Source organism: Carlito syrichta, unplaced genomic scaffold, assembly GCF_000164805.1.
Source record: "Carlito syrichta isolate Samal-C Ts95f unplaced genomic scaffold, Tarsius_syrichta-2.0.1 Scaffold205434, whole genome shotgun sequence".
NCBI lineage: Eukaryota > Metazoa > Chordata > Mammalia > Primates > Tarsiidae > Carlito > Carlito syrichta.
In genome coordinates, this window is record NW_007149530.1 from 519,364 (window position 1) to 534,207 (window position 14,844).

General features: G+C 46.3%; 1 protein-coding gene across 1 annotated transcript; it reads left to right on the plus strand.

Moving 5' to 3' along the window:
* The first annotated feature begins 12,905 nt into the window (after positions 1–12,905).
* MT3 (metallothionein 3) lies at positions 12,906–14,586 on the plus strand. Its single transcript, XM_021709396.1, has 3 exons — positions 12,906–13,147; positions 13,392–13,457; positions 14,333–14,586. Exons 1-3 carry the CDS (start codon positions 13,117–13,119, stop codon positions 14,440–14,442), a joined length of 207 nt encoding a protein of 68 aa, XP_021565071.1. The 5' UTR covers positions 12,906–13,116; the 3' UTR covers positions 14,443–14,586.
* The last annotated feature ends 258 nt before the right edge of the window (positions 14,587–14,844 follow it).

Genomic DNA, 14,844 nt, shown 5'->3' on the forward strand with positions numbered 1-14,844 from the left:
TTGTTTTTCCTGGTGATTTTTGTTTTCTCTGGCATTTCAATTGTCTTTGTCCCTCTTGTATAGGCACATGGGCATATATGCCTTTTTTACTAAGTCACTGAGATCATTCCATTTTAAGGTCATGTTATTTGCTGAATAATCTAATAGTTATTGACTTATTTCCTGATCTGTTATACAATTGTCATTCTGGGATCTGTTTTCATTGCTCTACTGGGCTAGATTCATTGCTTCTTGGATCCCAAATCATTCTCTATCTTGGACTCCTTTCCTTTTCATTTTGCTGGAGTACATCCTCAAGCAATTTTTTACCAAAAAGATGAATTAAGAGAAACATTGGAGTCTCTAAATGTGAGAAAATATCTTTAGTTTTCTTTTTTAAAAACAGGTTGATTGGATATCAAGTTTAAGTTTAATGTCATTTTCTCCTAGCACTTTTGAAGGTACTACTCCATTGTGTTCTAAGATTCATGAGCTGCCTTTTATTTTTCACTGGAAGATTTTGGGTTGTTTAACTTATTCTTGCCTCTTCAAAATAGCTAGTATGAGTCCAAATCTAAACATTTTTTTATCCATATTCCTCTATGTTTGGTGGACCTTTTCATTCTGAAGACTTTGACTTTTTTGTTTTTTTGTCTTGGAAAGTGTCTATTATTTCTTTAATAATTTTCATCCCTTCATTCTGTTCTCTCCTCTAGAACTTTTTTTTTTTTTTCTGAGACAGAATCTTGCTCTGCTGCCCAGGTTAGAATACAGTGGCAGTGGCACTATCACTACTTACTGCAACCTCGACCTTCTGGGCTCAAGCAATCCTTCCACCTCAGCCTCCTGAGTAGCTGGGACTATAGGCACACACCACCACACCTGCCTAATTTTTTTAATTTTTGGTAGAGATGAGGTCACAATATGTTGCCTAGGCTGGTCTCATACTTCTGGGCACAAGCAAACCTCCCCTTGGCCTCCCATGTTGGGATTACAGCCATGAGCCACTGCGTATGACCTAGAACTCCTACTAATGGTTACTGGTTTTCGAGGATCAACCCTCTATGTCTCAAAATATTTTCTGTATATTATGCATCTCTCTTTCTCTTTCTTTTTGCTTTGTGTTCTGAGAAATTTCTTGGCCTTTTTACAATCCTTTCATTATTTTTAAAAAATTTTGTCAAGCATATTTAAATATATAAGAACTCCTTTTTGGATGTCTCTTTATCATAATATCCTGCTTTTAGTTTATGAATGAAGTCATTTCTTGAATATCTCTGATGAATTAAAGAGGTTTTATTTTTATTGTTAAGATTTGTTTTGAGGTCTATACAAATATTTATTACATTTCTATTATGAGCTGGCGTTTATACTCTGTCCTAAGGATAATATATTGTTAAGTTTCCTTTTTCTTGAATTTTTTTTTTTTAAGCTGAAAGCAGATTCTGTGGGTGAGCAGAGCTAGCTGACTGCCAGGCTTGGATTTACCAAGCCCAAGTGGGAAGATGGCAGGCAGTTTTGGTCAACCTTTGGGGTCAAAAAAGAAAGGCCATCCTCTGTGGAGTTGACCCTTCTGGGGATGCCCTAGCCCCTTCTAGAATGGTTATTTCATTTCTTCAGAGAAAGTCTTGAAGTCTCAGCCTGGAGGAAGATGATGAGCCTGCCCAAGTAGAGGTACAGGAAGTCATTATGACTCTACATGGCAGCTGCCATCAGCTGCTTTGCTGATTTTTGCTTGTCCTCGTCTTGTTTTCCCAGCCTGACCTCATCCCATCCAAACAAAACAAAGCACAAGATCCCCCATAGGCTTCTCTACTTGATGTGAGCCTTGGCTTTCTCTGCTTCCATTTACCCATAAATGTGATTTGACCCATGCCAATATACCATAAATATGTTAAAATCTCTGTTCTCCTGATACACTGTCCAACCTGTCATCCCCCATACAGTTTTGTATTGGTTTCTTTCAATAATGTTCAGGAGGAAGGAGACATAAATACATGTGCTCAGTGTAATATCTTAAGCCAAAAGTCTAAGTGAGGCTTTTTGTTAGTATTATTTTGAATCTTTGCAGCAACCTTGCAGGCTACATCCTACAGTTGAGGAAATTGAGACACAGAGAAGTGAGAGATCTCATCCCAAACTCAGGAAGGACTGGCTGATGGAGAAGCCTGAAGGCCATGAGGGAAGATGAGCTGGAGGAAAGGAAAGGTCACAGGGAAGAGTGAGCAGAGTGCCTACATGTGACCTTGAAGGGTAGCACTTGAGCATTGAGAAGAAACAGCAAGGAAACAGATTTTAGGTCAAGAAAAAGAGGAGCCTTGTCAAGGCAGAGCCACCTGGAGGAGGAAAGTGCTGTGCCAGGAGGCTGACACAACAAGGATTGTATTCCTGTACAGCCTAAAGGACAATGGACACTTCTGAGAGGCTGTGACAGACTCTACACCTGCTCAGGCCACGCTGGCCTGGGGTGGAGACCAGAATGGGGGGTGCCTGGGAGAGGGAGGAGCCCAGGTCACAGGACAGGGTGGGAAATTCCTCACATGGACCGTAGGGGGCGCTCCAGGTACAGAGGCAGTAGGCGTCATCTGAGCCCTGGGGAGAAGTTGCACAAGGATTGAGGGTGCCTTTCCCACCTCAATCTGGTTACACTGGGGTTCTAAGAGAGCCTAGAAAGGGCTTAAACCTTCAGAATGGCTGCTGGGAGGATACATCAGGACAAGCTTTCCAAGGCTCAGGAGTAATGGACCTCAACAGCGTCCCAACCACCCACATTCACAGCGTGTAGGTTTTTAAAACAATGTGGCGTTATACAAGTACATCACAGAACCATAAAATCATTCTTCCCACATGACCCTGTAATTTCACTTAAGGAAATCTATTCTAAGAAATTCACTCCAAATCAAGGGAAAAGAAATAAAGAAAACCTCACTCACCAAAAGATTCACTGTCATAGTACTCACAATTGTGAAAAACTGGAAACAACTTGAAGTCTGATTATGAAAATGCCCAATAAGCGAGAGCCCATGAACACAATAGGGTATGATACAACCACTAAAATTGCAAAATTTCACAGGAAATGATTATGGCAAAATCCAAAACAATTATAGGCTACACACTGGCTTTACCATAGTGTTTGTTTGTTTGTTTGTTTGTTTGTTTGTTTTAAGAAGGCACATAGAATAAAAAGTACAGAAATGAAATATACACAAATGTCAATAGTGGTTGTGTTCAGATGACAAATAAAAAATCATTTTTACTTTTCCTCCTTATGTTTTTTAGAATTTCCCAAAATTTACTGAAGTAGCATGTTTTTAAATAAATACATTTTGAAAAAAGAAAGCATGTATCCTTTGAGCTAGAAATTTTACTTTAAGAAATATTGTATCCTAAGAAAAAAAATCATGAATATACACATACAAATGCTACCAAGATGTTTACCATGGCATGAATTATAATAGTGAAGACTTGGAAACAATAAGAATGTCTCAAAGTAGGGGACTGGTGAAGCAAATTATGAAATGAATCTACTAAAATAAATTGTAGTCTATTAAAATACAATTGCAAAAGTGAAATTAATGTCATGGATGGATGTTCACAATCTACTGATAAACAAGGAAAAAAGTCATTTATAATTCAGTATATACTATAGGCTTTTTTTTTTTTTTTTTTTTTTTAGTCTTGCCCAGGCTGGAGTGCAATGGCACAATCATGGCTCACCAAGCCTTGAACTCTTCCTGAGTAGCTGGGACTACAATTAACCACACCTGGCTACTTAAAAAAAATTTTTTTTGTAGAGATGAAGTCTTGCTATTAATATGTTGCCCAGGCTGGTCTCAAACTCCTGGGCTTAAGGAATCCTTCTGTCTTAACCTCCCAAAGTGCTGGGATTACAGTTGTAATCCCAACCTTGGCTTCTATTTTTATATTTTAAAGAATTATACATATTTTTTTCCCGGAATTTTCTATACTAAACAAAGAAGGAAGAAGAGGTGGGGAGAGGAGCTAGACCGAGGTGGAGCTAGACCCAGTCATTTTTAATTTGAGGTGCAGGTGACCTGAATTGTCAAGTTTCCTTTTGTATCCAAGGAAAGGAGAGAATGCTTGACATTGAAACTATCTTGGAAATTGGGGTCATTTGACTGCAATAGATATGGACTAAATGGAGTATGCCCAGCCTCACTGTCCACCTTTCTTCCCTTGCAAATTAACTTCCACAAGTGTCCTTCCTTGCTTTATCATATTTGAGCCCCTACACACCTTTGTCAGGGAGACAGGGGTAGCCAGGACTCGCTGAACTGAAAGAGTCCAAGCATGGAGGTTGGTGATAAGGCAGGGATTGCAAAGTAGGTCTTTAGGATAACGGAAAGCAGGATTTCACAATGTTGACATTTTGGACCCGATATTCCTTTGATGGGGGTGATATATTGTCCTGTGCATTTTAGGATGTTTAGCAGAACACCCTGGTCTCTACTCATTAAGATGCCAGCAGCATCACACACTGACTACCATCACTATCAAGCTGTGACCATCAAAGATGTTTCTGGGCATTGCTAAATGTCCCCTGAGAGGGCAAAATCACTGCCAGTTGAGAACCACTGAACTAAGATGAGGTGTGAGAGGGCATTTGATGCTTCAAGGTTATTCTAAGGAGAAGGCAATGCTGCCTGTCCCTCACACCTGAGAAGCTAGTAATTAGGAAGGGAGAAAGAGGAGACTGGTTGATGTAAAAAAAAAGGCATTGGCTGGGCAAGGTGGCTCATGCCTGTAATCCAACACTTTGGGAATCCCTGGCAGGAGCATTACTTGAGCCCAGGAGTTTGAGACCAGTCTGCGCAACATAGCAAGATTTCATCTCCACATAAAAAAATAAAACAAATTAGCCAGGCATGTTGGCATGCACTTGTAGTCCCAGCTCCTTGGGAGGCTAAGGGGGAAGGATTACCTGTCCCCAGGAGGTGGAGACTGCAGTAAACTGTGATCATGCCACCACACTCCAGCCTGGGTGACAGAATGAGGCCCTGACTCAAAAAATAAAAAAGAAAAAGAAAGAAAGAATGGGTGCTACCAACCTCTGCAGACTCCTAACAGCATTTTCATTACCGTCTGTCGATTAAAAACAACAAAAAAAAACTAAACAGCTTTCTCCTTACCCAGACTGTGGGTTCTTGGAGAAGAAAGACATTGTCTTACTCATCTTTGTATCTACCATTCCTAACACAATGTCTGCATTAAGGAGGTGCTCAGTAAATATTTGTGACATGAAATGAAATTTACCACCACATTTCTTATTTAGGCAAGCAGGATGGTGGGGTTACAGGGTGACTTCGTGAACACATATTTAATTCAACCCAACTCTCCTCATACTCCAGCCTTCAAGGGGTCCCAGAAAAAGAATTAGCCCCAAATCAGAGTCACTCAACTCTCATATGGTTTCATTCACTTAACTTTTTTTTTTTTTGAGTTGGAGTCTCACTCTGTCACTCAGGCTGGAGTGCAGTGGCATGATCACAGCTACCACAGCCTCGACCTGCTGGGCTCAGGCAATCCTTCCACCTCAGCCTTCCAAGTAGCTGGGACTACAGGTGCACATCACCATGCCTGGTTAATTTTTTGATTTGTTGTAGAGATGAGGTCTTGTCGTGTTGCCCAGATTGGTCTCAAACTCCTAGCCTCAGGTAATCCTCTTGTCCTGGCCTCCCAAAGTGCTGGGATTATAGGCATGAGCCACCATGCCCAGCTGTGAGCCACTGTGACAGTCTCACTCAACATTTAAAGGACACTGTTGGTGTGCGGGGAGGGGACTTTCTTAAGCCAGAAGAGGGAAGAGGAAGGAATCATCCCTTTCAGCCTCCACCTTTGAGAACCTCAGAGTTAGTTGCAGAGAGGTCAGAATACCTTGTCCTCTCTTCTGTAGGGGAGGAACTATCTAGACAAGACCTCACAGAAGTTCTAAGGAAGGGAGGTTACGTCTGGCTGCAGGTAGGAGTGAAGACTTCCTGAAGGAGGTAGTATTTGAGAAGGGCACAGAAGGATAGGTAGGATTTTAAATAGGTGGAAATTTAAGCAGGTCATTCCAAGAGGTAACAGTGAGCAGAAACACGAAGGCAGGAAAGCTAGGGGTATATTTCTGGGTTAACTTGGATCACATTTGGTTGCACCAGTACATGTGGGCCAGACTGTAGAGAGTTTCTAAAGGCAGGCTAAGGGCAATTGGAGTCCAGATCTTGGAAGACGTTTAAACAGGGAAGTGATTCCAGGATTACTGTTATTGATTACCTATTATGTGTTAAGCAATCTGCGTGAAGAATCCCATGTAATGCTTGCCATAGCCCAAGAATAATGAGTATTACAATCCCTGCTGAATAGATGAGGAAAACTGGTGTGATTCAGACTCAGGTCTGTCTGACATCAAAGTCAGTTGCTCTTAAGAACTTCAGTCTTCATTCACTGTAGTTTATAAGAAGATTTGACAGCAGCGTCAGGGTGGCCTGGGGAAGTGTGGGCCTTGCAGGGAGCCCCATCACACACCTGCTTGCGAGTCTAGCAGCACACATTGCAGTCCCTGCAGTTTGGGGGTCCTAAGGACTTTCTCCAGTACCCCAGCTAAAGTGAAACTTTCATTCCACCATAATGAAACTTTCATTCCTCCGAGCCACAGAGCTCTGGCCCCAGCTTTGTGCAAGAACCAAACTTCTGTGAAGAGCTAGTTCTTGTACCCCATCCACCAACACTCCAGTCAGCCCAGCTTGAGTCCCTCACTCTCTCAGGGTATAATGACTACTCTCCCAAGTCCCTCACTGATAGGAGATGGCAGGGCACCTCTGTCCCTATTACAGTAGGAGGTTTGGCCCTTGAGGGAACACTCTGTGTTACAGTCCTTAGAGCTAGGGGCAAACACTGGGAACCAGGTGATGTTGTTTCAGTTGCTGGAGCCAACCTGGTCATGCTATGAAACCTGAAACATGGAGGCGACCCTTCTCGCCGCTCTTCCTCCACACTCCCCCACCCCCACAACCCACCAATGAGCAAAGAGAAGAGCAGAATCTCCTTATAGCCTTTAAGGTGCCTGGTTAGCTAGAGAGGACACAGAAAGGGAGAGGCAACAGAATCTCAGCTGAGTTGGATTTCATCGCGTGGGTGTCAGCCTGGTGGAAGGTAATGTTTCCCCGATTGCTGTCCTTCGAGAACCACCTGTGCAATTTTAGTTATAATCACATATCAACTGGTCTACTATTATACTGAAATTTATTTTAAAAGCAAATCTTGTATCATTATTGTAGAGGAGACACTGAATCATTTGCCATAAACAGGAGGTAACCATGGAGACAAATACAGAGAAAATAAAGCAAAGAAATTACATTTCTTGCTTGGTATTGTGGCGTGGTGAGGCTCCCCCTATTCTTTCCTGACTCCCCTGCCCTCTCCTGTTAAAAAGGGAAGCTGGGCCAGTGTAGGAGAGGCGTTGGAGACATCTTGACACCATGCTGAGTCTCCTTGAGGTAATCAGGAAGATTGATGGAGAATTGAAAGGAGAATAATTTTGTGTGTGATTTGAGGTTATTTTACAAAATTGTCTCACTTTGAGAAGCTGGAAGAATGGAATCGGGCTTGGGGTCAAGAGATGTGGTTCAAGTTCTGGCTTCATTATAATCTTGCTGTACGACTTTGGGTAAGACTCATGCTGTCTCTGGTTTTCCTCAACTGCTAAAATAAGGCAGAGGCTAACCGTGGCATGAGTTTTTGGAAAGAATCTCAGAATCACTACTCAAACCTTGGGTTAAGCGAGGTGAGGATAGGACAGGGAAGGGAGGGGCACTTTACCAACTTGAGGGTGAGACCTAGGTGCATTGGTAATATAGTGACAATTGGGAAACTTCATCACAGAAGACTGGAATTTAGTTCCCCAGAACCCAGTTATTGCAGCTTACAGTGACTGCCCCAGGCTCAGAGACTTGGTCCCCTGCAAATGAGACCTGAGACCCTGACATTGTAAGATGGAACCTGGGCCAGGGTAGGATGTACGTGGAGTAAAGAGTCTACCTTCACGGAAAGGTTTAATGTCAGAATTTTGATGCCCTCTATTGTGGAAAACTACATGCAGTGTCATGGGCCAGGCTGTGGCTTGAATCAGGGTTGCTGCAGGTTACGGAGGGCCTGAGTGGGGCATTTCCAGCAGCTGCAGACCTGCCTTGTGGGGAGAGAAAGGAGGCAGGATGACTTGAAGATTCTGCAATTCCTTAAAGTTTCTCTGGTATAGCAAAGCATTATCCACTGTTCAGGAGCCTGGCACAGAGCACACCTAATAAATGGAATTCATAGTGGATTGAATTAAAGACATCAGGGCAGGCTGAATAGCACTGCATTCCGATTGAAGTCCTGGTTCTGCCTCCAGAACAAGTCAATCTCTCTGAGTCTTGGTTTCAATTTCCTCACCTACAAAGCGAGGTGAACAATGCCTACCACCGTCAATAAGATATGTGAAGCACTTAGCTCCACACGTTGCCCCATACAGGACCTATGCGTGGTAAACTCCCAGCAGGTGGAGGAAACCGCCCAGTGTAGCTAGTAGCAGTCATCTGGTCAACCCATGTGAAAACTGGGGCACAGGCTGGAGAGAGGCTTCCTTGAGTGTACAAAGCTGCTTACTAGACAAGCTGGAACTAGAAGCCATGAAGTTCTAGCTTAGGCTGCCCTGTGTTCAAAATTGCTTGTTCAATGTTCATTCTACTAGTAAATCCAGACCTTGCCAAGAAATGACTTTATTTGCAGATCAGCATATTTGCAAAGTCTTTTTTGTATGCTATTGTTTACCTGGGCTCCTAAAATCTTGGCCAACTGCTCAGTCCCAGAGCAGTGAATTAGGAAACTCTTTGAGAGCTATACAAGCCTTATATGCATTGGATCAATTTCAGTCAGAGTGTGGGACTTGCCAGGTTCCTTGCTTTTTTTCTGAGATCATCTGGGGATTTTCCATCCCTTAGTTGGTGAGAACCTGAGTGATCTTCACTCTCAGTCTATTGGTCTTGTCTGTTGGCCCCAATCTAACTGAAAACAAAGTTTCCATGAACTCCCTTTTCCCAGGAAGCTCTAGAATTGGGTGCAGGAGTTTGGATTGAGAACTGATATCTGTGATTCCGGTGACCTGAACTGATGTCTGTGATTCCAGTGGTCCAAGCTGAGGGCTGCAGTACTGTGTCAATTACAGGCCACTGCATTTCAGAATGCACACAGCTGAGGCCAACAATAAGGCTGGGTGTCAGGTAGGAGTTTTAAGGAAACCAGGATCCCTATAAAGTTCTCACCTGATCTCCTCATTTGTAAATGGGAAGAGCCAATGTGGCTAGGAGTGCTTTCCACGTGCCATCTCATTTAAAACACTGACAAATTGATGAAGTAATATTATTACTATTATTTCCTTTACCCTTAAGCAACTCAAGGCACAGCAATGTTAAGCAACTCTTGCTAGTTACTCTTGCTATGTGGTGGTTTTTGTTTTTAGAGAAATGGGTCTCACCATGCTGCCTAAGCAGGCCTCAAACTCTTGACTCAAGAAATCCTTCCATTTCAGTCTCCCAAGTAGCGGTCTACAGATATACACCACCATGGCTGGCTGCCACATTACTATTAAGGGGCTCAGTCAGCATGATTTCAGAATCATTCATTCACTCATTCAGTAAATGGATCCTGAATGTCTATTGTGTACTAGGCACTGTTATAGGCACTTAAGATAACATCCATGAAGAAAATGACCCCTGTGCTCTCATGCTTAAATTCTAGCAGGAGGAAACAGGCAACACATAATCATTACAAATAAGTACATTATTTAGTTTGCTAGTAGGTGATAAATGCTAAGAAATAAGGAAATGACAGAGTACGGTGAGGGAGATCAGGAGTACTAGCAAGTTAAGGCATGTGTTGCAATTTTAAATAGGATGTTTATGGTAGGTTTCAGAGAAAGTAAGATTTGAGAAGAGACTTAGAGGCAAAGAAATAAGGGAGTGATTCTCATGAATAAATGGGGGAGGAGAGTCCCAGGCAAAGGGAACTTAGAAAAAATAGCGTCAGATTGTGATCATTAACAAGGGGTCAGAGGAGGAGAAAGGTAGGGGTGAGGGGGACCCTATTGAGTGACACATCTACATGAAGTGCCCTTCAGAGGTCATGAAGGTTGAGAACTGAAGGATGACAGGCCCAGCCACATGAAGAATGAGGGGTAGGGTTTTTCAGAAGGATATTGTGGTTTTCAGACCCCTCTAAATCCTGGCCATCCTGGGGGTTGCTACCCCAGCTCTGAAGCCTCAGTCCCAAGGAAATCTGAGAGGCCTGAGGGAGAATGGAGAAGAGGGAGCTGTGGCTGAGTGTATCCCAGGGGATGAAGGATCCTCTCTCCAGAAGCCCTGAGGGCTAGAGTCTAGGGCTCAGGGCCTAGGTCAGAGAAGCATGAGGCCAGGGTGCCCTTTGGCAAAATGAAAGCAAAGAAACAAACAACAAATGACGGATGCTAGAGCTGGTGAGCCCTGAGACCTGAAGTTCTTGTGACTGAGACTCACAGAAAGATATGAACTGTTCAGTAGCTAGTCAGCATGAGAACCTACACTTACATACAGCCTCTGACTCTCAGTCCAGTGCTCCACTTCTGGCCTTAGTTGACTGCTACCTGCTCTCTCCCTGCTCAAGTTTTAAATTTGCTTTAAAAATTATCATTTTGTGGTAAATTTCTTTACACTACCCTGTAACTCCTGTTTGACCAATTCTTTGTCAAACACCGCCTCTGGCCCTACCTTCATTTGGGGGCCACCTACCCAAAACACAACCCCTTCTGTGAAAGCCTTGACAAGCCGGGCAGATTTTCAGAAAGTCTCAGAGGGACAGAGGAGACAGTTATAACCACAAACTGCACAATAACATTTTTTAAAATGCCCTTTACAGCAGGGGTCCCCAACCTTGGGGCCACAGACCAGTACCGGGTCATGAGCCGCCAGCGAAGCTCTGTCTTCTGTAAGACCTGCAGTGGCATTAGATTGTCAGAGCAACCTCCTCACTGCCCCCAGGATGGCCAACCCTATTGTGAATTGTGCATGCAAGGATCCAAGTTGCACGCTCCTTGTGAGAATTTAATGCCTAATGATCTGAGGTGGAGCTGAGGCAGCGATACTAGCACTGGGAAGTGGCTGCGAATACAGACTGAAACTGACATTAGCAGTGAGGTTTGACTGCACATGCCCCGGCCCCATCCTCCCACTCCCGCGGAAAAATTGTCTGTCATGAAAACTGACCCTGATGCCAAAAAGTTTGGGGACCGCTGCTTTACAGTTTCTCTCTCAGTTCTGGTCCCTTCTCTGCTCCCCCAGACATCGTGGTTCCAAGGGCTGCTGGATGGCCCTGGCTTTTTCTTTTTTTGAGTCGGAGTCTCACTCTGTCACCCAGGCTAGAGTACAATGGCACACTCACAGCCACCATAGCCTCGGCCTGCTGGGCTCAGGTGATCCTTCCTCTTCAGTCTTCCAAGTAACTGGAACTAGAGGCATGTGCCACCACACTCAGCTAATTTTTTGATTTATTGTAGAGATGAGATCTTGCCAAGTTGCCCAGGTTAGTCTCAAACCCGTGGGCTCAGGTGATCCTCTCACCTCGGCCTCCCAAAGTGCTGGGATTATAGGCATGAGCCACAGCGCCCGGAGGGCCCTGCCTCTCCACTTCCCTGGATCTCATTCTCATTCTTACTATCCTGCTCAGTTACAAAGTATCCTCCTTGGCAGCAGCCCTTGGAAGACAGAAGAGGCGGTGAATAATAAACAGGGCATGTCCTTGTCCCAACATCAGCCTCGGGGTGTGAAGTAGAACTTCAGTAACAAGTTGGGGAAATTGGGAAGTTACGGTCCCAGTGCAGGGTCTGCGTCTGGACTTCCAATACTTCCCTGGACACTCTCAAAGCAACATAAACTTCTTTTCCTTTCATTTTGCATCCAAATCTCTTATAAAAGCATTTATCAACCTTCTTTTATCTATGCTCCCTTTTGTAAGTAAAAAAATCTCATCTCTCTCCTGATTATTATTATTATTATTATTGCTATTTGAGCCAAGTTCTCACACTGTCACCCAGAGGCTGGAGTGCAAGGGCACAATCATGGCTCACTGCAGCCTGATCTCTTGAGCTTAGGCTATCCTCCCACTTCAGTCTCCTGAGTAGCTGGGACTACAGGAGCATGCCACCACATCCAGCTAATTTATTTCTTTATCATTATTAATTATTATTATTATTTTTTTTTAGAGATGAGGTCTCCCTATGTTGCCCAGGCTGGTCTTGAACTCCTGGGCTCAAGCAGTCCTCCCCGGTTGGCCTCACAAAGTACTGGGATTATAGGTGTGAGCCACAGTGCCCAGTTTTCTGACTTTGGTACGCCCCCTTCTTGGATGTACCACGGGCTGGGCAGCGGGGAGGACATGCCCACACAGACAATCCCTCCAGGAACCTGAGTTCTAACTTCTAGGCCTCCGGGTTCATTCCAAGACCTAGATGGGTCCCCTCCTCTCCGGCCTCACATTTCCCTGTCTGTATTATGGAGAGACAGGATTCAAGGATCTGAGGGTGCTGGGTAGAACAAAGGCGGAAAGGAAAGGACGATGGAAGATGCCCCCAACTCAGCAACCCATTTGAACAAATCTGGCGCCCCGAGAATTCTAGAATAAAGAGGACGACATGCAGGGAAGAACTGGGAAATAGGCCGATCTGTCCCTCCACGTTCAGAGGTGGTGCGTGCGCGCTTCCACCCGGTGGCGGCTGTAGCGACGATCGCGTCCCCACCGGGCCTCACGGCGGCGAGTGGGCGGGCTGCGCGTGCACGGCGGGGAGTAGGCGGTGCACACGGCGCGGGGGGCGAGGGGAGCGCGCGCGGCCTGGGCGGGAGGGCCCGGGTCGTGCACGCGGCGGGGCTGGGGACGGCTGCCGCAGTGCGCTGGGCCGGCGCGCCGATCGGGAAGAGCCGGCGCCGCGCGCTGGGGCGGCCGCCCAGCGGGCTTGGCTGCGCGCCCCCGCCGGGGGCTATAAAAGCCTCGCCACCTGCTGCCACCAGCCGGCAGCGCGTCCAGTCGCCCGGAGAAGCCCGTTCGCCGCCTCCAGCGACTGCTTGCCTGGACATGGACCCTGAGACCTGCCCCTGCCCTTCTGGTGAGCCCTCGCCCTCGCCCTCATCCTGCGGCACGGCACGTCCCTTGACTTGCAGAGAATCCCACGCCCTGCGCCTTTGCTCAAGGACACTCGGGGGAGGGCGCCTGGTTTCCCAGTTTTAGCCTCGTGGATCCTGGGCCTGCCCATGTCGCGAAGAGCAGGGAGACCCAGCACCCATCTCCCTCCAGGCGTGGGGACCCCGGGGCTTTAGGATTACCCCTTCCCGTGGCGTTTCTCTCTCTAGGTGGCTCCTGCACCTGCTCCGACTCCTGCAAGTGCGAGGGATGCAAATGCACTTCCTGCAAGAAGAGTGAGTGTGGGAACACGGCCCTCCCTGCAACCCCTTCCCCCTAGTTAATATCTTACCACACAGGATGCAGTTAGACCTCCAGACCCCCTGTTCTGCTTCTGACTCTTGCTGGAACAGAACCAAACCACCTGGACAGACCTTAAAATAAAGATGCCTGTGCCCCACCCGCAGAGATGGACACTGTAGGCATGGAGTGAGACGTTTTTGTAAATCCTCAGAAGAGTACAATAGGTAACTGGAACTGAGAGCTGCTACACTGGTCCAGCCTTTCCCGCCCCACCCCTTAAGACCCTCAGAATCAGGGGAAGCCATTAGTGTGGATGAGGGTTAGTTCTGGAATTCCGGTCCCTTGGTCCCTCTCGGGCCTTGTGCCTCTCCTCAATTTGACTTTCCTTGAACCTCCCCAGCTCACTGCCGGGTCATATGCATGGAGGGTGGGAGGTGAGGGAGGGCTCCCCTCTTCCCTCTGTGTTGAGGCACAGTTCTCCCCATGGAGTTCCTGGACTCCTGTACCATCTCTGATTCGCCAAGGTTATCCTTCATGTCCATTTCAAGGCCATTTACCCTGAGATGCTTTCTCCTTAAGGCCTAGCACTTTCCTACTCTTAGGCCTAAGTCCACCATCCCCAGGGTGTTCCCAAGGGGCTATGAGCTAATCACTGGGTGCCCCTCTTTCACAGTAGCACTGCCCACAGCAGCGGCAACATAGATGCTGAATCAAACCAGGTTGGGGACAGCAACCAGCCCTGGCTAAACCAGGATGACTCCTCAGCCACCCAGCATCTCTCCCTCTCTCCCTCTCCCTTTGATGGGGACAGACAATGGCGGGGGTGGGGGGAGTTGCAGCAGCCTAGCATCTCCCATTTCATCTGCAGGCTGCTGCTCCTGCTGCCCTGCAGAGTGCGAGAAGTGTGCCAAGGACTGTGTGTGCAAAGGTGGAGAGGGGGCCAAGGCTGAGGCAGAGAAGTGCAACTGCTGCCAGTGAGGACGCACCCCTCCGTGTGCAGTGTGTGGTGTGGAGACAGGATTGGATGGCCCAGTGCCACCTCTGCCCATGGTGAGGTGTGGTTGTCATCCCCTTCCCCCTCTGGCCACTGACAAGTGACAATAAATCCCATGAACAGCATGAGCTGAGGACTGGTCTCTTCTTAAAGGGGGGAAGGATGTGGAATAATGGGGCAGCCTACTCCAAGAACCCCCAGTTAAAAGTAAAACCCAGAGACTAGACCGCTGGTCTATTTTGTGGAGGGGGGGGTGGAGCCCTGGGAACAGAGTGCATTCTCCCTCACCTTCAGATGCCACTCAACCCCTGTTTTAAGTCAAGTTCAACTTTAGGGGAGGATGAGAGGCCAGACCCATCTAGGTTTGCCTTTCCAACCTCCTAACC

Bases quoted from the DNA above. Each gene is read 5' to 3' on its own strand.
- MT3 (XM_021709396.1), top strand. From the start codon at position 13,117: ATGGACCCTGAGACCTGCCCCTGCCCTTCTG. The intron at 13,148-13,391 runs GTGAGCCCTCGC...TTCTCTCTCTAG, and splicing joins GACCTGCCCCTGCCCTTCTG to GTGGCTCCTGCACCTGCTCC. The intron at 13,458-14,332 runs GTGAGTGTGGGA...TTTCATCTGCAG, and splicing joins ATGCACTTCCTGCAAGAAGA to GCTGCTGCTCCTGCTGCCCT.